Source organism: Dromaius novaehollandiae, chromosome W (genome assembly GCF_036370855.1).
Source record: "Dromaius novaehollandiae isolate bDroNov1 chromosome W, bDroNov1.hap1, whole genome shotgun sequence".
Lineage (NCBI taxonomy): Eukaryota > Metazoa > Chordata > Aves > Casuariiformes > Dromaiidae > Dromaius > Dromaius novaehollandiae.
Genome location: NC_088130.1, coordinates 46,657,673 through 46,684,427, shown reverse-complemented (window position 1 = coordinate 46,684,427; position 26,755 = coordinate 46,657,673). Strand labels below are relative to the sequence as shown.

General features: G+C 38.1%; 1 protein-coding gene across 7 annotated transcripts in view; it reads left to right on the top strand.

Annotated features, from left to right (window-relative positions):
* The window catches only part of LOC135323508 (microtubule-associated serine/threonine-protein kinase 4-like), a 290,162-nt gene that overhangs the window by 243,151 nt on the left and 20,256 nt on the right, over nucleotides 1-26,755 (top strand). For all 7 annotated transcript variants that reach the window (XM_064500494.1, XM_064500493.1, XM_064500492.1 and 4 more), the window contains 9 exons: nucleotides 248-349; nucleotides 4,681-4,813; nucleotides 9,054-9,121; nucleotides 11,595-11,680; nucleotides 19,707-19,915; nucleotides 20,628-20,766; nucleotides 21,780-21,912; nucleotides 22,643-22,808; nucleotides 25,770-25,871. In XM_064500494.1, the coding sequence (XP_064356564.1) occupies nucleotides 248-349; nucleotides 4,681-4,813; nucleotides 9,054-9,121; nucleotides 11,595-11,680; nucleotides 19,707-19,915; nucleotides 20,628-20,766; nucleotides 21,780-21,912; nucleotides 22,643-22,808; nucleotides 25,770-25,871 (1,138 nt within the window). The remainder of the gene's footprint in view (nucleotides 1-247; nucleotides 350-4,680; nucleotides 4,814-9,053; nucleotides 9,122-11,594; nucleotides 11,681-19,706; nucleotides 19,916-20,627; nucleotides 20,767-21,779; nucleotides 21,913-22,642; nucleotides 22,809-25,769; nucleotides 25,872-26,755) is intronic.

Genomic DNA, 26,755 nt, shown 5'->3' with positions numbered 1-26,755 from the left:
GTATCTATTTGAAATTGTAGTCACTTTTGTTATTACAATGTTAGAATTGTACACATGGGAGGACTTCAATTTGAAGTGATAATGTTGCTTCTTTGCTCAAATCCTTGTTATTTCAGCAGGCATTTTGAAAATCAATTACTGTTTGAAGTGCATGCTTCAAAACCTGCAAGAGGTGTCCCAAATTTCCTATAATCCCACTTTTCTGAGTTGAGTATTGAATAATTATCCCTTTCTTTTCCTCTTTTAGGCTCAAGAGCGATCAGAGAGTGGAGAACTGGCATTTATTAAGCAACTAGTGCGAAGGATCCTAATAGTTATTGCTCGTCCTGCTCGCTTATTGGAATGTCTGGTAAGGTGATCCTTACTGTAAGTAGATTTCTTACTTGTTACGATGGGAAAATTCATTGGTTAGTATTGAAGGCCCTTTATACTTTTTTTTTTTCTTTTTTTTTGAAGCATTCAAAGTACTGGGCAGAGGTTCATTGTTGGCAGGATTCTTTCTGGTTTTTACTCAGAAACAAGGGACTGTCAAGGACCTCCTGCAGTTGTGTTTAGTTCCTTCTATTGCAAATGTAATACCATATATGCTTAAAAATCAGTTGGGTTTTTCTCTTGGTTGTGTTGGGGGTTGATTTTTTTTGTTGTTGTTGTTGGGGTTTTTTTGTTTTGTTTTGGCTTTGCTCTTCTCTTGGGAAGGCTGGTCCACAATCTTATTTGCTCAGTGGTTTTCCCGTCATTGTCATCATTGTTCTTACCAGTTTCAGAATTTTGTTTCACTCAACAGCTGCCTGGGCTATAAGCAGCTTGCAGTCAGCTCTGTAGCACCTGACTGGCAGGGGGGGATGCAGCAAAGGGATACATGGATGTACAGGATGTACAGATACTCTGAGTTACACTGGGGACTAGAAGATAAATGAGAGTTAACCTATGCGTAAGCATAGCACTGATGTTGCCAGACTGGCCTAGCTCGTGAGAGATCACATGGGAGTGTTTCTGCCTTGCTTCCCCATGCTGTGATACCTGGGGTGGCTCAGGTGTGGGAAGTTGCTCATGTGCACCGAACTAATGTGCTGGAGTTGTTCAGTGGAACTAATAAATCCACGGAGAACACAGTGTGCTTGAGAAAATGTTTAGACGTCCAGATACCACGTAAGTACCAGCCTGAGTCCAACAGGCCTGGCGTGCAGCCCGAGCTGACTTTGTTGAGCCACTGTGCTTGCCAGTGCCAGGTTCACAGTATTGACGCTGCACATAGCTATTTGAGGCTGGCAAGGCTCTGCTTATGCGAGAGCCACTAACCTGCTGCTAGACTCAACTTATGCCTGAAAGTGGCATAACTACATTTGCATGGCACTGAATCTGAGCTAGTAAGTCTTTCCAGCCTGGTTTGGCTCTGTGCTGTGTCTCTTCATCTGTGGCACAGTTAATCCATGACCTGGATAGTTCAGCCGTGGGCGTTTTGAGAGCTGACTCTGTTTTGTTTTGGAAACATCATGTCTCAGTATTCCCAGTTGCAATTCGTTCATGACTTAAAGTTCAGAAGAAATCTAAAATAAGGTTTTATGCTCTTAATCAGCATGCAAGTCATATTTAAAAAAAAAAAAAAATTCAGGTACTAGAGGAGAGGAGACTAGCATGTACTGCCTTTGCCATTGAATCCAAACCGCAAGCATTACTCCTTTGCCCTGTCCCCTCAAATGTATCATAATGCTTGTTCCACTCTTGAATGGCCTTCCTTGTTCTGTTCTCAGGGTTGATAAAATTTTTCTCCAGCCCTTTTTCTGGTTTCTCATATGATCTGTCTTGTCTTCAGTCTTGTCCGTGCCTTTCTCTATCATCACACATGTGAAAGTACCCTTAAACACATTACCTGTCCTGTTGGCTCGGAGACCTACGCTCCCTGTGACACTTTGTCCATGTCTCCAATGCTCGCTTGTTCTCTACGAGTCCTCACCCCAGCTTCATCATTGTCTTTTAGCCATTTAATTCAGGTTCTCTGCTAGTGACCTTATTGCCTATAGTTCATTCTCTCTAAATGCTAAGCTTTATAGCTGGCTAGTCAAAATCTCCATGCTCTTAGTTCCAAGTTTCTGCCCCTGGAATTTTATCCTAGCTTGCTTGCTTTGCCTTATCGTGCTTCAAGCAGAGCTGCTGCACATCCTGTACCTCCTTTTGCTGGGCCTGCTGAGCTGACTGGAAGGACAGGAATGAGAGGCCAAGAGATGGTCTCTCTCTCTAGTTCTGGTGCCTAGCTGCATCCAGCTGTTCAGCTTTGCAGAGCAGCAACTGCAGAGAAAGCCAGCACAGCGCCCTCGGAGTATTCCTATTTTGGATGAGATCCTCAGGAGATTTTTAGCTGCAATTTAACAAGTCTCTGCAGAGTATGTTTCTTCAGAGGCAGGTAGCTTGAAACAGTTTAGGCAGACCGTCACAAAAAACACATTTCCAATGCAAGAAGGTGCTAAGCCTACCCTGTAAAGGTCACTGAAATAGTTTAATCTTGAAAAAACAAATGTTGGATTTCCATAGTATCCCTCTGGAAACCTTTGAATCATACTGGTTGATATTTCAGAAAGTTTGTCTGAAATAGATACTAGGTAGGGAAAACTTCAGCCTCTGTAAGCAAGTTTGTAACACTATAAAAAAAAATCCAATGGTTTTATCACAAGAAGTTTCAGATACCTTAAGGTAATGCTGTCAGTTTGCTTATAGTGCTCTTAGCTGAGAGGTTCATGGTATGTGAGCACCTGTTTATATTCATTTGTTAATCATATGAATAAAGCTTTTGCTTGTTTGGTTTGTGCCAAGAGCTACTGCCAAATACTGAAAGATTTCTTCCGTTTGAAGCGACTTCTGTACATGAGAAATGAAACACAAAAGTAAAAATAGAGACTGGGAAATAAATTCCGTGCTTCTAAGCAAGTGTGTGTGTGTGTGTGTGTGTGTGTGTATTTTCATGTGATTAGAGCTATTTGTTTTGTCTGACTTACTAGCAAGTGGAGGAGAAGCTTTATAAATATTTGAGCCATTGATGCAGGTAAGGAGAAGAAAATGCTTCCTTGATGAAGGTAGATGGGAACTCCTGGCATGCACCATTGCAGTGTTCTTTAGTGCCAGGGAGTAAGATACAAGTGGTTCGGTTGGGGAATGCAACAACATGTCAGATGAGGCGAGTAAAGCTAAAATAGTGTTTAATGTTTAATACTCAGTTCAGATTTCCAGGCAGCTTAGCAACCTCCTGAGACTTTAAGCTAATAAAGAGAGTCTGGGTATTTCATGTGTTTGTGGAAGATCTGTCGAAGTAGGGCTGGAGATGACGAAAATTGTTTCATGGAAAATAAAATAACCAAGATTGTTTTCACAAGACTGAAAATTCCAAGATACTTCATTTCAGTAAATTGTTTCTCCTCCTGGTAGTTGTTTGGATGTTTCCAAAATGAAAGATGATACCTTAATTTCTCAAGCTGTCTTCCAGGGTGGGATGTTGCATTTCCCAAGTCCTGGATAGCCTAAAGTGCCAGGCCAGGAGCCTTGTGACCCAGCAGACAGACTAAAGCCCAAGGGAGTCATGGCAGGCCAACACATGGTCTGCAGGCATGCTAACCAGCTCAGCAGCCCGCCTCGCTTTTATGGAAATTTTCGAGAGAACTGACTTATGCCAGCAAAAAGTCTGTTACACTGCCTCAGTGTTTCATGACTTAAACCACTTTCACTGGAGAAATTCTTACTGACTCTCACTCTATAAGCATTGCACTTGTCATGATTTATGGTAGACAAGAACATCTTGAAGAGTGTAAGGGATATGTGAGAGGTGGATTTTTTTGTTTTTAACTATGAATTAATACAGGGAGATGGTGTGTTAGTGAGAGTTTATTTAAAAAACAAAACAAAAACTTTTAAAAATTTTTCCTAGTTCATTTCAATTGTTTCCATTTTTGTCATATATTAAGGTATTAAAATAAACTGCAGGAGGCTTAGAGGAAGGCAAGGTTTTGGTTTTCTATTTTTTTCCTCTCTCTTTGAGAGAGACTGTTTGAGGCTTGCCTTTTAGGCATGGGATAGATGATTATAATAATACAGTTGGTTCCCAAAGGAGAATATTTCATTTCCAGATTTGGAACTATTGGGTCAATGAAATTCAAATACTGTTTTCAGCAACTTATTATTTCAGCTTGGCTCTAAAGCTAATGATTTACTTAATTGTATTTTCCATAAAACACAGTACATACATGTTGATTAAAAATACCTCGAATTTTTTTTAGAAGTAAAAGCAGAGAGCAATATATTTACACAGTTTATTTTAGTGGTAGATTTCTATATGCAAGCGGCAGCAGGGAGATGAAGTATTCTGTATGTGACATTTTATCATTGAATGGGGTATTGCTGCTTATAGGTCATTTCATTCTGAATATTATGGGAGGTTTAGGGGGCAGAGAACTTCCTACGCTTATAAGATAGTGCTCTGTAATAATGGTCTGAAATTTCATCACTTACAGGCTCTTGCGTTGTGTAGCAATTGTAAAAGAATAATAGGCTACTAGTAATAGAATGAGGTGTTGTTTTTTAGTAACGGAAATATCAAATGTTTGCAATAGAAGAAGCAAAGAAAGGTTTTATATTAGGTTTTAAAACTTCAGTTTCTGCAAGGAGAATGATGGTGATTATTTACTTTTCTTCTAGGAATTTGATCCTGAAGAGTTTTATTATCTTCTGGAAGCAGCCGAAGGCCATGCTAAAGAGGGGCAAGGTATTAAAACAGACATCCCTCGATATATTATTAGCCAGCTGGGCCTAAATAAAGATCCACTGGAAGGTAAGTGCACCTCCTGGTCCAGCTGTCAACTCCCAGATGCTTTTAGTGAGTTTGATAATTGTGATACTATGTTTGTACCTCAAGAAGTCAAAGGAAAGGCAGTAGAAGAACAAGCAATTCACTAACCTTCACAGTTGGTTCACCAGCTCAAAGGGATTAGAGAGGCTGCCTCAGATTTTCTGGTGTGAATATCCTTCATGAATACATTGTTGCAATGATACTCACATTTAAACCAGCCTGACAATGTAACTTCAGTGTTTCAGATGTGGCTGAAATTTAATGGTTATCCACTGTTATCCAGCCATAGGTATTAATGAAACTGGGCTGAACCTTTATTAGCCCTTCGATGCTCCCACCCTCCCATAGCTTAGACTCCCTGAGGAGAATGTATTCTGTTGCTATTAAAACTGCAAAGATCTATTTTTCCTAAATAATTTCTGTCTATGATGATGACTTTTGTAGGAGAAACTCGGGTTCCCATGGAAGTGCTGGTCGCTACAAAGCATTATTTTGTGGCCTGTTTCATGCTTAAAGGACAGTGCTGGGAAAACTAAGATTACTTCCTTCTCTTAACTAGAACATTTTGTCTTTTCTTCTGACACCATTGGTGATAAATGGAAATTGGTTCATTGTGTTCAGTGTTAGCCCTGCAGGTTGGAAGTCCAGTAGGAATGTCGTCATGGAAAACATGTAGTGCTGTTTGCTTTCCTATTGTGTTATCACCCAGGACAAAAGGAGATTTCTAGGATAGGGCTTGATAACACAAATTATTAGAAAAAATTGTGGTAGGGTTTTATGTATCAGTTTTTATGATGCAAGATCATATTTCATTAAAACAAAGGAGTAGTGTATTTTAGGTGTGTTAGAAGGCTTTTTTGTTCAGCTTAGGCAGCTTGTGAAGTTAGTACTGCCAGATTTTGACAGGAATTTGGTTAGATCTAATTCAGTTGGATATTGTTATAGATGATATTCTTGTTATGTTGAAAGATTTAAAGGAAAAGTACAATTCTATTATTAGTCCTCTTCCTGCCTCCTCACCAGAACATCTTCACCCAAGTCTAATATTATCTTTAATCTGAAAAACACATTATAGCAGCAGCGACACTTTTTGCTTGGATTCAGAGCACAGTAAGAAGGCAGGACACATTGAGAAAATATACATAAAAATTGTTTTCCTTGTGTTACTGGGGAAGATAAAGTAGTAGCTTAACTCTCTGCAAGATAAAGTGGTGTCTGCTGGATTTGGAGAGCTGCTGTTCTGGCCTAGAAGCACAATCCCTAAGTTTTTTCCTGATCAAGTATGCAAGATGTGATCTGGAGTGTGGGTTGAGGGTTTAGTGTTATTGACCCTGATTCTACCACTTGAACTGTATCTTACTGATTAAAATCTTTATGGCCACTTGGATAAAAGGGTTCCTCAGCATGAGTAAAGAATCTGACACTGTGCAAGTTTGGTAGTGTCGTCTCTGAATCTTTTTAAATAGTTTATTGTGAGAGAGGTCTGGATACAAATGTTACATATAAATAATAAATGATACTGTTCACTGAAACTAGAATATTTACTTTATGTGTCTACTTTATCTAGAGCACATCTTACAAATGCATTTCATGAATTAAATATTGATAAATATTACTTAAACTTTGAAACATTCCAGGATAATTGAAATATTTTTCCTGTGAGGAAAAACAGCCTGTGTGGTTTTTCGCAGTGAGGGATGTGTGATGTACAGATTACTGACTTTTAGTTCAACTGAGGTTTGGGGCAATTAAGTTATTTTGTGTATCATTTTAAAGGTATATGTATATGTATGCATATGTGTATATGTAGATTTGTATTCAAATAATTCAGGGCATCTAATTCATGTTAATATTTTCCTCCCTCCCCACAAAAAGTGACATGCACGAACAGTGTAAATCACTGTGCATTGACTTCTTCAGTGATCCATTCTGTTTTTGAATTGACAACTCTGTATGAAAGGACATTTCATGAGCAGAAATAACAGAATGGCACTATGGGTTTATGCCCTCAAATTCATCATCTAGAAAGTGAAATATTTGGAAATACCGAAATCATTTGTATTTAAAATATATATATGTATTTATTTACATATGGAGATCATCCTTGTGAGAGTTCTTTAAATTCCGTGTATAGAAAATATTTAAATAGCAGTAAGAAGCAGATCTCTTTCAAAAAAAAAAAAAAAAAAATCTCAAAAACTGTAGACTTCCTGAAGCACTGAGCTGGATTTCCAAACAAGCTGTTAAATTATGCTTGCAGTTTTTGTAAATGTTCGTGCAAGGGCTCTCACTTCCTCTGCAGAGAAAAACAAGCTACTGCTTTAGACCCTTCTCTACTTTCCTCCTTTGTTTGCTGCCTTAGCTGTAGTATCCTTTCTTTGAGTGAAATGATGCATGCATTACTTGGAGATAATGCCAGATAAATTTATACTGTACTGAAAGCAATACCACAACAGATTCATCACTTATCAGAGACTGGTGGCTGCATTTCTGAAAAGTTCCCTGGGGAGAAATTTTTCCCCATGGTTTTTAAATTACCATCTTTACCTATTTGAATCATGAGTCTTCAGAAATGGTTTAAATCAATGAAAGAAAAAAGGCAGATGTTTAATGGTATTTAGATGAGTTTTAAAAATCTCTTCAGGCATTGCAAAATGGTTCCTTAGCTCTGTGCTTCAAAAGCTGACTCTTGGTTCCATTTCATTACTACCTACTGTTTGCAAATAATATGTAATTTTTCAGATAGTGGTTATTTTGCAAAAGTTCTCTTTAAAAATAGCTCATTTTAATTTGCTATTTATGAAAATAATTTCAGTCGAGAAGGCTGTCAGAGTATATTATTCTGGCTTGCTTGGTTCTCACCCATACAATAAAGGTTTCATCAACACTTCTATTATGAAAACCCCATGTTCACAGAACTGTGATTTGACAGTAAAATTCACTCCAGCTCAGAACTTGGCCTGTATGGTTTTAGCTTAGGCTCTCTTTTATTTGTTTATTCTCATTTGAGACATTTTTCACTGTTTAATGACTTTATATTCAGAATTTTTGGAATATTTTAGCTTTTATAACTCTTAAGCTATGTTTGTTTTTTTTCAAAGTAACATTTTAGGTGCCTTGGATTCTTACACATTGCAAACTTTTTGTTTTGCATAATGATTATGTGTGAGAGTTATTTTTTTAATTCTTTAGCTATTCCAACACAGAATTATCTGTGTGGTTAATTTACTCTTAATGATTACAGTAAGTACTGTGCAGATTGCTAACTAGAATTTCACTTGTAATAGTCACTTATAATATTACATAGGAAAATCCAGTTCAGATTTTTTTTGTGAATATTCAAATTTTTTCTGTATTCATAAATTCAGTTAACAGTACTGACATTGTAAATGCACCTTACAAATTTCAGGTGGTCCTGTCTCTGATCCCCAGCACATAATCATGAACTGACGTGCATCTTTGGCTCTGCAAAGTGTATAATTAACTATGTATATGATTAAAGTAATACTAAGCTTCCAAGGGTATTTTAGCTACCAGCTGTCCCATTTTAGCTACTAGCTGTCCCATTTACCTTTTATTATGCCAAGGAATTCTTATGTTATTGGGCCCATGGAGAGCAGAACAGACTTGGGAACTCTGCAGCAGAGGATAACGCTGAGTAGGATAGCAAGATAACTTGCAGATCCCGAAAATCTTAACATTTCCTGGAGAGGTAGACTGTATTGGTGACTATATAAATGATAAGCTTCTAAAAAAAAATAGCTGATTCTGTTAGGCATGCCAGCATTTCTGTGCAAACAACTGACAGTTCTTACTGTCTAACTAGAAGCTGTAACTGTGAAGATCTGGCAAAGCTTTAGTGACTGTGAAGTCTTAGCAAACTAGTGCCGTCTATCCCCTAATGCTCACATCACACAGATCACTCAAAATTGCCACATCTCAGCAGCCATAACAGTATTGCTCTTTATTATTACGTAGCTGTTTCAATTCTTTGATGGAAGATTTCATAGACATGGAATAGCAGATCTTTGTTTACCAGATGGGATTTATCTTCTTAATGCTGGGAGACACCTTAAAAGTTACGTAGCAAGTACTACAGATAGGGCAGCAAGTTTATTAACTCTTCTAGAAAAGTGACACTTCTCAGGTTTTAGTTTTCTGCTTAATTCAATTTTCTAATTAATGGAGTTTACAATGAAGTTTCTAATCTTTTTCTTTTTAGAAATAGCTCAGCTAGCTAACTATGACAATGGAACAGCAGAAACTCCAGAAACAGATGAATCAATAAGTGTAAGTTTTCCTTTTACAATACTGCTTTTACTGAATCTGAGTAAAGAAAAATAAAGACATGCTGTCCCATTCCCCTTACCTAAATTTTCTGCCTGTATCTGTAAATGGTGCATTGAACAGAGCAGTGGTTAATGCTCAGACTAGCACCATGGTGCACAGCAGGTAGAAGGCTAGCAACAAATAGAACAGAATTTTCTACTTATTTTTCTAGATGTTGTAGCATCTTCAGTGTCCATCAAGTTACTGTGTGTTCATGATGCTGAGCTTGTTTTATCAAAAATTTCACTGTTTTGCTGATGCTTACTTTATTTCTGTTTGTTTAATGTATTTACTTTCATTTTTGGAAGGACTTTAAAACCCTTTCCTAAAAATAAAGTATTTCAAACAGATTTTAAGAGGCAACTAATCATCAAATTGTTAAGAGAGCCCGAACAGGTCCAGTGAAGAGAAGAGGAGGAAGTGAGCGAGTTAATGAACAGCCTTGATTTAGAAAGCCAATTTGGAATGGGGAAAATTGTGCATTGTTCATCTGAACCTATGTCTGAAATTATTTTAGCAAAATAATGGGTCTGTAATATTTTGTCAGATGCTCGTTCAGGGAAACCAAGGGAAAGCAGGTTGGTGGACTTGATTGGGTTGAATATTATGCTGGGTTTGAATTTTATGGTTAAAATTTTTATTTAAAAAAGAGCTGCTCTTATACCTTGAATTTTAGTCAACAGAGTAAATGTTGCAATAGCAATTTAGTATAGATTTTCAGTGCAAGTTGATAGAAGGAGCCCATGCAGTTTTGGGGTGCATAGGTAGTTCAGTGGTACTTAACTGACATTTGTAAATGTCAGAATTTAAAATACCGTCATGAGGTATCTGGTAAACTAGTTCTGATATGCTAAAGAAAACACATCATTCTCTGCTAGATGTCTTATCACCTTGAGATAATTTCTGATTTTAGGGCAAAATGCAACCTTTAAAGGCTTCCAGAGCTGTGACAGTTCCTTACTCTGCTGCTTTGGTTCATTTTCACAATGTTTAAAATACCGTATTAGACCTGGCCATTATCTTGTGGAAGGATACTGACAAATTGGAGAAAAGTCAGCAAGTAATAACTAAAATGTTTAAGGGAAGTGCTGACTTATAAGGAGAATCTAAAAGTGCAAACTGGAGAGAGCCTATGTGCAAACCAGCTCAGCAGTGGCTAAGAAGTCATAATTCTAAAGCTATTTGTGTTGTCCAAATACAAATACCAAAGTTAAAGAAATAAAGGAAGGATAATGCAGTGTAATGAAGGAATATAACTTAGGAGTGATGAAATGAAATCAGGGAAGAAATATACAGAATGACGATTTGGAAACACTTTCTGAAAGTGTTTTTGTGCAATAAACATAGGATAAAGATATCTGTGGAATAAATACACGTAGGAAATGGCAAGAAACTTTAGAGAAGTGAAGCATAGGATCATTCAAAATAATCATTAATATGAAATTAGGAAGAATTCTGTACTGGTGGGCAAAGGGACTAAACAGTTTATTAAATCATCCCTTTCTGTTGTTGTGTAGTTCATTCTATTAACATACTAACCTTCTTGCACTGAATTGTTTCTTCAGAAAGTATTTCATTGAAAATGTTCCAGCCAGGTCTAATTTCAGCTGTAACTATGACAGAACTGCCTAGATAGGGATCACAGAACTTTTGAGAGATTTGGAAAACATCCTGAAAAAGAGCTTGTGGGTTTGGAATGTGGAATTATTTTGGAAATCTTCCTCCCCTCTCTCCATATTTCTAATTCACTCTTCCATCTTCAAGACCAGATAAGTTTAAAAAAAAAAAATATATATATATATATATATATATATATGTATTTATAGCTAGAGAAAAGGTTATGCAGTAGTTAGGATAACTCCATTTTGAAAATATTCTGGCATATAAGTAGGTCAGCTCGGTAATGGTTATAATTGCTGCATTTTTTTTTCCTCCCATATTTTTCTCTTTCGTTTTGTGTGTCTCTTTTTACAGTCTATCCTAAATGATTCCAGACAACACTAATGAGAAATGCGTATAATTTTTTTTGTATGAACAAGAGGTCATCTACACATTGTTACCACCAGGTTGTACTGCCAGAATTGGATTTAGTAAAATGGGAAGGCAACAGCCAGTGAGTGCTTAGTGAGATTCACAAGAGTGCATAACTCCATTTAGGAATTGCCAGTAATTTGTTTGCCATTCTGGCTTCTGGCCAGCCTCCTGTAACCCTAATGTGTAGATGAGTGGACAGATAGCTGCAGCACAACAGCTACCTTTCTGATGAGAAGGCAGCTTTGCCTCAGAGACCCCTTTGGTCCCTCACTTCGCTACCAGTGCAGCTAACTGGTTCACTGGGGTGTGGCAGCCCGAGGATGTTTGATTTGTGTTTATTCCCCAATTTTGAAAAAATGTACTGTATTAACTTTGTTCTTTCTCCTCTTTTATTTTGAAGAGCTCTAATACCTCACTGAAGCTACGGAGAAAACCTCGGGAAAGCGATTTTGAAACAATTAAGCTGATTAGTAATGGAGCTTATGGGTGAGTAATCCGTGAGTGTAACAGTTCTTTTGCATTTCATTTTGGAAACTTCCCATTATTTCTTACTGCAGGGATGTTTATATAATGGAGTTCGTTTTCTCTGCTGCTTTCTCAATTCTGTTTTCCTGTGTTGTTGCTAATATTTAAAGTTCACAAGAGAAACTTTTTGGAAAGCCTGCTAGGCAATAATGAATTACTGTGCACTACAGTGAATTAAAATACTAAATATCACATCACAAAAGTTCTTCAGAAGTAGGTATCCTATAATACCAAAGATAAAATCTGAATGAATCAAAAGCCAGGTTTAAAGTCACCCTGTTTTAATACTGATAGGCTGATTTTGAAGTTTTCCTGCTTGAATAGGGAGCAGCAACAACCTGATAGAAGTGGGCACTCTTTGAAGAGTCCCTGGATGCAGAAGATAAAGCACTTGTGCTCTTTCCACTGGAATTTTGCACTCAAATTTAAAGGCCTGAGGATTGTGGGCTCAGTAATGCCTTTCTCTGGTTTATTTAGTTAAAGGTAACCCTGAGCCCTGATGGGACAGGACACATTTAGTACTTTTTAGTACTGTTGGTCATTGCAGTGTGTATTAGAGGCTGTTACTTGTATCTAGACCTGCTCACATAGTTCATCAACAAGCCAGAAGAAAATAGCATAATTTATGCAAATATCCACTTCTCTCTATTTAACCTCTCCTGGACTGATCCCCTCAGAATTTCTCCTTAGGCAAACTCATTACTGTATGCTAGTTACTCTCAAATACTCCAGGACTTCAAAAGCCTTCCCCCCCCCCCCCCCCCCCCCCCCCCCACAGTTTGCAGCTCCTTTCACTGGCTACATCGCTCTCTCCTTCCCTTGGCAGCTGCTTTGTCCCCTCCCTTCCCCCTTTCATCTCCTACCCAGTTTCCTCTTTGTCTTACTGGAGGAGGATGAGAAGAGCTGTGTGTGGTTGGTACATGTAGGAGAAACGGGTATCTGAGTCACTGGACCTGCCCAGCTTTCAAGTAGTTTTAGGATGGGTGGGAGTGGGGGAAAGGAGGGAATGGATGCAGAAGGGTGTGTTGAGACCAAAAATGTGAAGCTTGCTGCCCGAAGGCAGAGGCTCCTTAAGTCTGTGGTTCTTGGTGCTTAGATTTTACAGTCAGAAGGAGCCTTGATCAGCCATCAAGAAACATAGACTAGAGACAACTGTCCATTTGAAACAACAGGACAAGTAGGGATTTGTAAAGCTGGAAAAGGAAAGAAAAATCAAGGCTTACTATGGCGTAATATGATGTAGACATGCAAGATTATTCTTCATGTGAAATCTTTGTTTATGGAGGGGCAAATCAATATCTGTTATGTGAAAGACCTTAATGAACATAATTTGTAAAATTGTCAGTATAAATGCAGTAGAAGTTGGATGAGACCCTGATAAATTTGTGAGGAAAGATTTAATTTAGGGTGAACAGTTTGGAGTGTATCTAGATTCTATTTGAATCATTATTGTCCTTCTGTCAAAACTAAAAACAGAGGTAGGCTGACTTCTGACTATCTGTGGTTTATACCGTGATAATATTAGAAATGGCAAATATCATCAGTTTTCATAGGATGCTATTCCATACTTAATAACAAAGTGAATTTCATTGTTTTGATTTTTTTTGTTTTAAATGAAACAAAAATCAAGAACAAAAAAGAAAATAAAGATGTAGCCCACTAGTGACTAATGTAGAGCATAAGAAATGCATTGGGTGAACTGTGTGAAAATAGACTTCTTTTAAAAGTACTTATTAAAAAGTTTGAAATCACTTTCAAAAGTGACTTTAGCACCCAGTCACTTATGCTACTGAAAGCTGAGAAGGCTTGAGCTCCTAAATCCTCTAGGATACCATTTTGTCAAAAGTACCTGTGTACTTGAAGACTTCCATTCTGATGTATCAGATAAGAGGGACAGTAATATCAACTGACTTTTTTGGGTAAGTGTTAAGCATTTTTTGCATTAGTGCCATACATTTGGTAGTTGATTTACTGAAAACTTACAATCAGGTTTAATGGGGAGCACATCACTATTACCTGAACTCCTTTTAACCTGTCCATAAAGTGGAGTATAATTAAACAATATCTGTTCTATCTGTTAATACAAAGCAATAAACTAACCCATAGGTGTTTATTGCAGTTTATTACAAGTATAAGCAGCTGAAATAAAAATTATTGTTATTATGTACAAGGATTTTTTTTTCCTCTTCTGCATTTTTCCAGGCTATTAACTTTTTGAAATAACCGAAATATGTGTGAATTCTGCCTGTGCTTCACTGATTTATTCTCAGAAATACATCAATGGTCATATTTTGTGCTGATTAAAGATTTAGTATGATATTGTAATATTTTATTTATCTGGAGGTTATAATGGAGGGTTTCATTCTGAACGAATTTTTTTTTAAAAAGCATACATTCTGGTGTCTCTGATTTTTACGGTGGTATTTTTGCCTTCATTAGTGAAGTGGAAAGCTTTTACTGCTTGACAGAGTAATTGTTGGTCTTGGCATGCTGTAGCAGACATTTGTCAGATACGTTAAAGTTGATGAGTTTAAATATAAACCATTGGTTTCGTGGAAGTTTGAGTAAATATCTTAGTTCTCTGCTTTTAATTGGTTGGATAAACTCATTTGTAGTGCAATTAAATGACTGTATAGTAGATGAGGTGTATCAGGCTTTTGGGAATGGTTGGGAATATACAAGAAGTTAAACAAGCTGTGAATCAGTAAACATGTAGGATGCTGGCCAAGTCATTAATGGTTTCACAAGCTGTCTATCTGACTTTTTTCAGGCAGCCAAAACTTTTTATGCTTCCCAAATTTTATGCTTTTAGTGCCATCATAACAACTTTTTTTTCTGCCCCGAATTATTTCAGCCCTCAAGAGGGAGCAGGTGGTCCAACTCCTGAAGTTGGTATCAGCCTGCTTTCATGAACCAGCCGAACAAAGTAGAGGTTACATTTGATTTCAGGGAAGAGAGCACTGTTTATACAGGTTCTCTTTACCAATGTATAAGCCTGTCTGCTTAAAGCAAAAATACGGTGCTATTTTCGGAGCTGCATGGAATGCTTTTACTTCTGCGAAGATTATGACGTCAAGGTGTACGTGACGTACTGACTAATGGTGTTGCTTGATAAATTTGTTAACTCTCAGAGGTGGTGTTGGCTTGAGCAGCTGCTGCCCCTAACCCTTGGTATTCATTCTTGTCTGTTCTTCACCCAGTTGACAGTTCTGGCTCATGTACAGTTGTGTTGAGAATGGCACCAAGGGGTTTTCCCAGCTGCAAAACAACACCCCCGTCAGTCAGATCAGTTCATCAGTCTGGCAGTCACCAGATCAGAAGTGGAAGTGTGAGAGAGTGGAGGGGGGAGTCTGCAGCTATGTAGGCTCACTTAAGTAGCAGCACCTCTGAAAGGACCACAAATAAACTGTATTTCTTTCCTGTTTATGCCTGTTGGTGACTGGTCCACATAGAGTAAAAGGCTTTGGTTCCTAGAAGCCTATAGCTTTACAGTGCAGTTTGGAAAGTAGGGAGTAGTGATATTTGTGCTGTGGGGTTCTCACATTCCTCATTCATTGTAGACTTACTCAAAATGGTGAACTTTGGTGAACTGGTGGACTGCTCAGGGTGCTCTGAGTCTCCTTTCTCGGTGCAGTGTAGGCCATGTGCCTTGTCTTTCCTCCGTAGCTAATCTGTATGTGAGGATCTAAGAGTGGGAGCTACTGCTGTTATCTCCACTGGTAGAGAAAGAATGTTACGGTGCTGAATGTGTTGAATTGTCTCCTTCCTGCGTGTGCAGCGTGTGACAGACTGATGAAGAACTCAGTTTCTTGAGCATTTCTTCTGCAAATACAGACCAGTTCTCCTTACTAAGCTTACTCAGGAAATCTGGACAGTGGTTTCACCATTTTGCACCTATGTTTTTACTAGCTGCCATAAAGATAGGAGAAGTTGCTATTGTTCGATATGGAGAGGTGCTTTTATTGGTCAAGATCTATATGAAGTATTGAAACAACTAGGACTGGTACTAGTTGTGAGAGGAGAATCACTGCCGCATGTTCTCATCTTCCTATGGCTAGCATCTCATTTGATACTAGGCAGGTTAGGATATGTCTGAAATGTTGGTGGAAGGAGGCTGTGCACTTTGTGCCAGGGTGTCCCCCTCCCGGCACTGGCTGGTGTCACTAGGAGTGCCGACATTTCCTCCCTACCCCCATATAAATTCCATCTGGTCACGGCCATCATCTAGCTAGGAGATGGTGGAACGTTGCTATGTAAATTCTGGTCTTAAATAACTACTTGTAAACTTGTCATACTGTCATAGCATTACTCACGGGTGCCCAAATGGCTTCCCCACGCTGGAGACAACTCAGACTAATTCCAGGGTAATACAGAATTTAGCAGTCCGGACATTGCTTATGAAAATGAAGCATAGTTCTTGGTTAGCAGATAGAGTTTTTAAACAGTAAATATAGGAAACACAGTACCTGTGTTTTCACAAGGATTTCAAGGTCCTTTAACAAAGCAGAGAATCAGGTCAAAGCAAGTGACAGCTGTGTTAGCCTAAAGCTGTGAATGTAGACTAGATTATACAACAGAACTAAAAGTTGAGTTTATTGAAGGAACTTTAAACTAGGGCTGAAGGCTATAAATAATTTAAGGAAAAATGGAAATCTGTATTGTAAGATTTGGAGGAGAGATTGCATTATAGTTAAGTTGGAGCAATTCAGGAACCCGGTCATCATTTCTCTTGTCATCTTACACGTGTGTATCCATGTTTTATATTGGTGCCTAGCAAAAGGGTATTTTAGAGATGTTTCCCCCCCCCCCCCCCCCAAGCTGGAGGAGAAGATTTATGTTAGAAGTGAAAGAAGGCTATATTTGGACAACCCCGAAGTTTATGAATAGATTTCCCTTGGAAAGTAAACTTGTGATGAAATATGACATCAATAAAACACAGGACATTTGTGTACATGTTGAGGCCTGTACAGTGAAATTGCAGAGATTGTTTTAGAAATCTCTTGTAGCCATGTTATGAAAATAAGAAGGGGGAGGTGAGAAAGCAATTCGTTTGTTTGAAAACATGGGAGGCCACAACAAAGCCACTCTGTGGCTTCACAGGCAAAGATGGCAAACCACTGTGATTGAATGGGATGACGGGGCAATTGGATGTGCTGGGAAGGACATTGCTTTTGTATTAAAGGAATCCTAGAATTACAGTTGTCTTTATAATATACTGAGAATTATGAGCTGAGCAATTAGTGACCAAGGTCAAGAAACCGAGTGAGGTTTTCAAAAATATACTACTGTAACAGTCCTGTGCTCCTTCACTCCTTGCAAGGCAAAGGTGCTTGGACGGAGAAGCAACGGATTTACCTTGATGCTGCTTTAGTTTCATTAGGGACTTCTTTTATATTACCAATCACATTTACGACCTTTTGAGAAGATGGAATGAATTAGCAAGGAAGTAGAAAATGAGGCTGCTTCTCTTTCCAAAGTAGCTGGACAGGACCACTGAAAACTAATAAACACCTTTCACCGAGCTTTCTTTTTGTGTGAGGATCTGTCTCTAGTATTACTGGACGTTTGTTCTCAGTAAATAGAGGATGCAGTTGTTACAGTGTACTTAGAGTACTGATAGGTTGGGGGAATGGCATAACTGCTGTGAATTTGGAGTATGTTGGAGAAAAAACGGAAGTCTTCAGCAGGAGTAATGCGCTGCTGTATAGGGCACAGTTTTTGCTGTAAAGCATAGATGCTGTTTGCTCTGGTACTGTGGTACACAGAGGGGGATGTGAGTAAATAATGATATAAACCTAGCTATGCTGAAGATAAAAATTTAAAATCACTTTGTACAGTATAAGCTGTATATGTACGCATAAATGTGAGAGAGAGCCGGTACGTTGCCATCTGCTTGTGATTCTGATGCACCTTGGACTAAACAATATTTTCTGAGGATTCATGGATTACTGAATTCTGGTGGAAATATATGCAGTTATCTTCCTGTGATTGAGAAACTGGAGAATGCAATTTAGAGACCTGGGGAAACATGATCGACATGTATTTGCTAGAGGATGGTTGGATAGTTCAGCCTTACTGGTTCTTCATCATTAAATATGGTAGTAATGACTGTACAGATCCGTGTGGTGTGCAAAGGAATTACTAAGATGCTGTAATAATATGCTCTTGCTAATATCTGTCTTTCAAAAGTTCATCTTGACATGCTGTCTAAATTAAAGCTCTGAGAAAGCTCTGCATTCAGAGTGCTGCTTGCCCAGAAATCTGTTAAGTTCAGTGGGTTGATGCAACACTTTTTTGAAGGCTCAAGGCTTTAGGTACCCAAAGAGCTTGCTCTTCTACGTTCCAAGAGGGAACCAAGAGCACTGAAATAGGGAAAAGACAAAATTGCAAGGAATTAAAAAGCTGAGGCTGACTGGCAGGAGAGAGAGCAATAAAAAAGAGAGGGGAGATGGAATATAAAGGAAAGCAAAGGAAAAGAGTTGTAAGGAAGGGATGGAGAAAAGAAATGAGTGTGAGGGGAGGGGTGAGACGAGGTGCAGGACAGAAGGCATGAAGCCAGCTGGGAGGAGAGCTGAAGTGCTGAGCTGAGTAACTAGGTCTTTTTCTGAGCTTGGGAGGGGCGTGAGGGAGCACAGCTGGGTAAGAGGCACTAAGGGTGGGGTTTGTCTTGGGTTTTGCCCAAGGTGTTTTTCCCCTAGTTTCATAATGTGTAATGTCTTTTACCTGCCCTACCCTCAGACAAGAGAAAGGGATTAATGAAAGCCTTTGGAATGAATAAGAGAAACTTTCTTGTCAAGGAAAGTACTCCACAAAGGAAATCAGAAGGCTTTTTGGTCTTTGTTGTTTTTTAAGGTGACTGTAACTTTGGTAGCTGTGTGGAGCTCTTCATAAAAACAGTAAGGCAAGAATCCCCTTTTTCATTTAAATAACTGTGTGCTGATAATTGTACCTCATGGGGACAACAGATTGAATTTAAAAACTACATAATTGAGTTGCATTTTTTTCCCTGTATTTTCTCCCTTTTGTCCTTTCTTTCCATAAACACTCACTGCTGTGGTAGTCATATACTAGAGATGCTACAAGCAATAAATGCTGCAAAGTAGATTTCAAGCAAGGCAAACATTTTCAGGATTTGCCTCAAGGGATTTTGAGAAATGCAGCAGCAATGTCCTGTGTCAGTGTTTTATGGTGGGGTGATTCCTTTTCCTGAGCACAAGTAAAGCGGCTTGTGTGCGTGAGGTTTTATTTCACTCTGCTTACCCCACTGCCTTGACCTGATCTAACCAAGCTTATTGAAAACTTTGTATTCAATACCCCAGTGGAAATTCTGTGTGTCAAGATACAGCATAATGTATTACTGTGTAGTTAATACAGTGATCTGTTTCAAATTACCTACTGGTGACCTGCCCCGATACAGATCGATGCCAGTGTTGGGGCCTGAACAAGTACAGATGATGCATTTTGCACCTGGCACTTGGCAATGAAGGAACCACCCATCAAGCAGCTTCTGAGGCTGCAGGTGAAACCTTCATGAGAAACCTGTGACATGTTTTAGAATCCCCTGGATAGAGTCTGAGTCACAGTTATATGACACCATCCTTACAGAATGAGCATTTGTCAGACTCATTTATAACATTATGCCATAGCTGGTTTTTGTATATAATCCTTTGCTGGTGGAGACGCCCAAAATCTATATGGGCTGAGAGCATTTGCAGTATTTGTTCAGAGCTTTTTATTTCTTCTTTTTTGTTGGTTTTGTTTGGGGCTTGTTTGTTTTTAACTTGTGTGCTAATGTGTTGACTGAGACTTGTCCTGGTGATGAAACAAAATGAGGTCTTTAGCCATTCTCAAATTGAAAGGCTTGTCAGCTGTGTTAAACTAAAGCCAATTTTTTTTATATAATGCATATACAATGGCTTTAAATATATGTACCTGTTTTTACAAATATATTTTAAAATACATTTTTTTTTCATTTCAACTTCTTCAGCGCTGTTTATTTTGTGAGACATAAGGAAACCAGACAAAGATTTGCCATGAAGAAAATTAATAAGCAGAATCTCATCCTCCGAAACCAGATTCAACAGGCTTTTGTTGAGCGGGATATCCTGACGTTTGCAGAAAATCCATTTGTTGTCAGCATGTATTGCTCCTTTGAAACAAGACGCCATTTATGTATGGTCATGGAATATGTAGAGGGTAAAGTATCTGTTTTCTTTTACTGTAGAAGAGCAGGGTTTTCTAACACCAAGAAAGGAAAATAACCCATGTTGTACTTGCATTTAGAAGGGCCCCCTGCGCGTCCTCTGTGCTCTGGCGATACTTGTTTAGGATCTAAATCCAAGAACAAGATGGCTTTCTTCCCAGTTGTTATCTACTGGTTGGAGCTTGTAAAATGCTTGTGCTACAACTGTAATGGGAAATAACTGCTCCTTGAATAAGTTCCTCATAGACTATAATCATAAGTGTCCTCCCATTTGAGGTTCATGTGAAAATGCTGTTTGCTTTTCTGGATTTTTAATTTTCATTAGCAAGTCCTGGGGTGTTTACAGTAGTGATTTTACAAAGAGAGAAGACGAAGCGATTTTTAAAGGTGCCGATGTTGAAGGAAAACACGGTGGACAGAGAGTGTAAGATGAAATACCCCCGCTATGGCTGGGCATTTTTCAGTGGCAGTACAGGCTTAATTGATTTCCAGCTGAACCCTTGTAGCAGTCGCTCCCAGCTTCACATGATTTGGCAGTACAATGGCTGGTGTGGCTACATGGTAAACTGGATCATGGAAATGATCTGGCTGGAAACTAAGCATTTATGACTGCAATTTATGCCTACTTCTGCAGCACGTATGGATTATGCTGATACACCTCAGGAATTTATAGCACCATCTGGAATGTTTGTCCTTTTTCCACAGGTGGAGACTGTGCTACTTTGATGAAGAATATGGGTCCCTTACCTGTAGACATGGCAAGGATGTACTTTGCAGAAACTGTTCTGGCCTTGGAATACCTTCATAACTATGGAATTGTACACAGGGATTTGAAACCAGACAAGTACGTATAAAGAATACAACCATAAGAAGACTTTAAAATCGTTAAATAAAATATGAAGGGTGTAATTTTGCTATGCACAATGCAGAGTTTTTCATTATGAATGTTATCATGTAGATTCACAGTTTCTGCACAATTTATGAATTTTCATTACCTGCAATTACAGAGAATGTGTTTTTCCAAAAGTGTTCTTTAAAGTCCTGTTAGATGGAACAGGCTATCAGAGTAGCTAAAGAAAAATGTACTTATTTTTTTTCTGGTTGAAATGAAGGGAAATTCATTTTGTCTATCGAGGAAAAAGATCTTTCTAAGTATGCTTAAAACACTGTTTAATACAAAATGCCATCAACTTAGGTATTTGTATATATAAAGGACAAGTCAACCTGATTGGGAAATCTTTCTTGTTGCATTTTTTTGCAAAGTTTGGAAATACAGTCTCTCTCCTGTATGTGTAAATAACGTTACAGCAAATAGCTGTACTGATTGGTATGATTGTTGTATCTCCATTAATCTTCTATCTGTCACACATTAAAAAAAAAAAAAAATTGGGGTCGCATCTGTTGAGTGAAAATACCTTCATAGCATGCTACTTCATGTCACTGTAATATTAGTTATCAGCTAACTTAATATCTGATTTTTTAAAAGAAGTTAGATAGCAAATGCTTACCTCATTTCAAAAACTAAATCTATTCTAGATCTTTCAGAAAGATGTCTGTCTCTTTTTATTCAAAGCATTTCATGTTATAAACCTAGATATATTTAACTATAACCACTCATGTGGTCCTGTAAGATGATGTTCAATTGGGTATAAAAATAGTTTATGTCTGGTAAAAACAGTAACAAATGTCAGACTGTATCAGATTTTTAACCTCTTTGTTCTCTACCTGGTACAACTACTTTTTAAATTGTCTTTATATTTCTGCAGTGTTGAGGAAACATTTTCCTCTTAGTATAATAATAATAAGTGCATAATATTGAATTATATTGCAGTAACTTCAGATCATTCTAATTTTCAGTTTATTGGTAACATCCATGGGCCATATAAAGCTTACAGACTTTGGCCTGTCTAAGGTGGGGCTAATGAGTTTGACTACCAATCTGTATGAGGGTCACATTGAGAAGGATGCCAGAGAATTCCTTGACAAACAAGTAAGACACAGCCTTTTTCATTTCTGTATCGAGTGTTCAAATGAAGTCATGTTTTGCCAGCAGAATGTACTGTATAAACTGTTTTTATTTCTGCATCGGTGTTCCTATCGAGTATGTCAGTTGCTTTTACTCCTGCCCTGTGGATTGTTCTAGGATTATTTTTCCTTTCTACATTAGCATCTATTAGTAAGATGAACAAGCTAATTGGGTTCAAGTGAGTCTGTGAGAGAGACAAATGGAAAGCTGTTTTTATAAGGAATTCAGAAGTCTCAGCAGAGTACTTGTGGAGCACATGATGCATTGTACAACCAAGGGTGCTAAAATCCTTGCTATGGCCCATTTCCCTTTAAGCATGCCTCATTACCATTGCTCACAATCTGTTCGCTGTAAAAGTTACTTAAGATAAAACCAGCACAACTTTTATGTAAAGATAAGGATATATTTAAGTTAAATAAAATATTTACTGTGATGGTCTGCCACATGTTAAAGCCAATGAAAAAAGAAAATACCCTTTGCATGACAGATGTGCAGATATGATTCTGATGCCTAAAAATGTTGGTAGGTCATTTTAAAACAGTTAGATTTTATGCAAGCTCAACAGCCTAAAACCTACTGAATCTCATTTCACCATATTTCCACATTATTTTACATTTCAATAATTATAAATGTAGATAACAACTAATATTGTTAGACTAATTCTACCATCGTGTTTATTTTCTTATTTTTTTAGGTCTGTGGTACACCTGAATACATAGCTCCTGAAGTAATACTGAGGCAAGGTTATGGAAAGCCAGTGGACTGGTGGGCTATGGGAATTATCCTTTATGAATTTCTTGTCGGGTGTGTGCCATTCTTTGGAGATACACCAGAGGAGCTGTTTGGACAAGTAATCAGTGGTGAGGATCATCAGAAAGAAACAAATTTCTCAGCTTGCTGTGAAACATTTCAGTTTGTTAGTAGTAAAGCCATTTAAAACTTTACTGATACACTAGTTTTTCAAGCTATTTTTGGTCCAAAAAAGAAAAGCACCATTGCTGTAATACTGTAATACACAATTTTCTGTCAAAGCAGTAAGAACAAAATTTGGACTAAAATCTGAATTTACTGTGCATTGTTGCCGAGTACAGAAATGCAGTAACGTAGAGGACGGTGGTTGAGTTGCACTGCTTGAAAAAGAAAAGCAGTATTAGTAGTCAAATAATGCTACTACAGCACAGTGTTTTCAGTCTTTACTAAAGAAATTATACCAGAGAAGAAAAGGTTAAAATTAATTTGCATTATTGGGAAAATGCCTCATGGCACAATGAAGAAATTAACAAAGATGTAATAAAGCCCTAAAACAAATGTCTCCCAAATAATAAATAATGAGAAAGAGAAGGAAACAAATTCAATTCACAGATTGTTAATGATTTCATTGGCGGTTGTTGTAGTGTAATGTTATTTCTATAACATCTGTTCTTCTTTCATTTAAAATTCAATAACCTTTTAGATCTTAACCTGCAAGCTGACCCTAACTATTCTTATGCAGCTTGTGGCAAAACTAAATGATAATTAAACAGACTCACTTACTATCCTACCTGCTGTTTCCGTAAATTTCCCAGATGCATAGATGTAGAAGGCCTTTGCTTATGCCAAAAGTTTAACGGAACGGCACCTCTGTTAGTGAGTATTCCCCAGTGTGTTTTATGGTTTGCTTAAAAGGTCCGCTAGCTAATACCAAAAACCAGCAACAACCCCCACCCCCAAAATCTCAAACTAACTGAGCTTCCCACTACTTGTTCTCTGAGAGCTCAAGAAATCTACTTTTGTGCTTAAGGAGACATTCTGTCATGTTCTCACATTTTTGCATTTCTGACATTGCAAGCCAGGTGTGTTTGTAAACTTTAATGGAGTGGACTTGTGACTGTCATCCATTATGACATCTTTCTACAACATCCTAGCTGTTTATGGATTTGTAACCGTGCAGTTTGTTGATGTGATGCACCAAGGCCTCTGTGGCAAGGAGAATCAACTGTTTAATTAACACAAGCAGCAAATGCCAGCTTTGTTCTTGATGCCTCACGGCTGCAATGCATATTCATGCTTTATATTCCAAATCAGATTTAAACTGCAGTAGAAGCTGTAGGCAGGCAAACGGGGAAATAACTCATGTTTTTATTGCATTTCCAGACACGCATGCATTTGTGTTTACATCGTTTGGCAGCTCTTTGACCGGGAGGAGGGGAGGGAGTCGTCTAAAATTAATGACAAAATTTGCACTTTAGACTTTATATTTCATATGTCACATTAATTTTACTTTTTGTAAACCACATTGTCATGTGTTACGATTTAGCTGATACTTATGTAAATAACTTCATCTGTTTGAATGTGCCCATTTACCTTCCAAAAATTATTTGTAGGAGTGTTTATAAACCTGATTCATTTCCACCCACACCCCAATGCTGCTGGTCAGTTTAGTTTCTTGTTTTGCTTTTGACTTTCCAGGGTTTTTTTTCCTTTTAAATATCCCTGTTTAGTGAAGTCATTCTTTCTGTTAATATCTACAAGAGAACTCTTTTGATGCAAAAGTTTCCTATGCTAAAATGTGAGGTCCCTTTGTATTCAACTGCAGAAACCTTGCTACAGAATCTGAGATTTTAATTCCAATTTTTGTGGGTGAAATCTGCATTCTACATGAAAATCTACCTTCAATTCTTGCCCCCTCATTTCAGCTCCTTTTTTCTGTGTTGTAGGTTGCCATTCCTTCCCCCCAAGTTGTGTGAGTACAACTGTGGGAGGCCTAAGTGTAAATTAGATGACTAAAATGATCCAGGTTAAAAATAACCCTCCAGAAGCAGGTTACAGGTCACGCCTATTTATTTTAGTATCTTTCTTTAAACTCTGTAATGTAAAGATGGAATTCATGTATAACCTTTTTCCCTAGTGATGACCATTTAAAAGGAAAAATGTAGATCATATAACACAATCCTTAAGTCTTCTGCATCTCCTGCGGTTGGTCCTAGTGCTCTGGTTCTCTGATGCCAAAATCCCAAACAACTTGTGTAGAGTTTTGTCTAAACCTGCGATAAATTACATTTGTGGAGAGAGCTTCTGCTAAAAATCAGACAAAAAGTTGCTGTGTAAGTTGCTACGAGGTTCATGTTCATACTGAAACTGGCACAATTTTCGGTTGTTTAATATAAATGAAGGTTTGGCAGAATTTCTATTCAGCCTTACCTGGGTGCTGCGGGGTGTAATAACTTGGCTGCAGCATTTAGGTGTAATTTGGTATGCAGTTCAAAAGGCCTTAGTAATGTCGGAGTCAAGGTGAGTGTTTTTCCTCTAAAGTACAGGAGATTTGGAAAAAAACTACACGGGCATGTATCTTTTCCAGACCACAGAGTCCCATACCTCTGCCCTTAGTCATGGGAGTAATGACTTCAGTGAAGCTACTAGTATTAGGGAAGGATTACAAATGTGAACAGTGACTGCTGGATCAGGTCAGCTGTGTCCATCTTACCCCCAGTTTCCAGGAACAGACCTGGAATTAAAACCACATTGTTCTTTCAGGGGAGAAGGGACAGTGTACAAGTCACTAGTGTTTTGCAAGAGCTTTCCATGAGCCAAGCATTGCTATATTCTACTGTTAAAAACTGTTTTGGGTTAAAGGATACCTTCAAGGAAAATGGGGACATAAAAATACATGCATAGAGAAGGTGTAGAGACTATTAAAGACAAAAATAGACAAAACAGAAAGCAACTTGAAAAAGTTGCCTTAATTCTGACTACTGCTAGCTTAGTATGACAGCTTTCGTACAGCTTTTGCTGGATGTTGGGACCAGACTTAAATAATAAAATATGACTTTCCTTTTTGCTAGATGAAATCAACTGGCCTGAAAAGGATGAAGCACCACCTCCAGATGCCCAGGACCTGATTACGCTGCTGCTCAGGCAAAATCCTTTGGAAAGACTGGGAACAGGTTAGGCGGCAGTATTTTAAATTTTGTTAGTATACTAGAAATAGCTTCTACATTCAGCATGCGAAGCCTTTTGTTCTTGTATTTGTTTTGCCAGGGAAGCATCTGTCAGTGTGTGCACATGACAGCATGTGGTTATAGCAGAGGTTATTTTGCAGATTCAGACCAGTAAAAGGAGCTTAACAGTATGATGACTGTAATCTTGTAGCATTCACATGTGGTTTTTCTCATTTACTCTTTTCTTGCCTTGATGAGTAAAAACAGAAACCTCTTAAAGATCTAGTTAGCCACTGAAAGGAGTTCCTTCATGAACATACTAAATAACTAAAAACAGAAGTGGAGAAAGGGGATTGAAACACAGCCAACTCTTCCTTTGCCATAAGTACCTTGACCTGGCAAATTAGTTCCTTCCTGCTCTAGGGCAGGTGATGGCTACTTGAACTAATTATTCAGAAATGACTGCCTGAGGTTGCCTTGTGAAAAGGCTTATTATTCTCATTCAGCACTACTGCCTTGTATGGAAAATAATAAAATCAAAAGCATGAATGTTAAGGAAATAAGTGGGTATCAGTCAGAATGCAAGCTGCTTATTCTGCTGTGGTCATTCAGTGGCAAGCTTGTTCCATTCCAAGTAAAGAATCTGGTAGATGGTATTAGGTGTAATAAGCCTGCATTGGCTAGCAAAAGCACTGTGCGGTTATGTAATATTGTAGAGTTTGCTAGTTGATAGAGCAAGTTTCTAGTTGGGGATTTGAGAAGAGAGGCAGAAGTGAAGAATATTGCTGATTATTTTTAAGGTGTTAGTGTATGGGAGCCTTAATTACTGCATCCCGCTTGGCAATGCAGCACATAAACCCAGAACAAAAAAATAAGGCCTCCTACCTAAA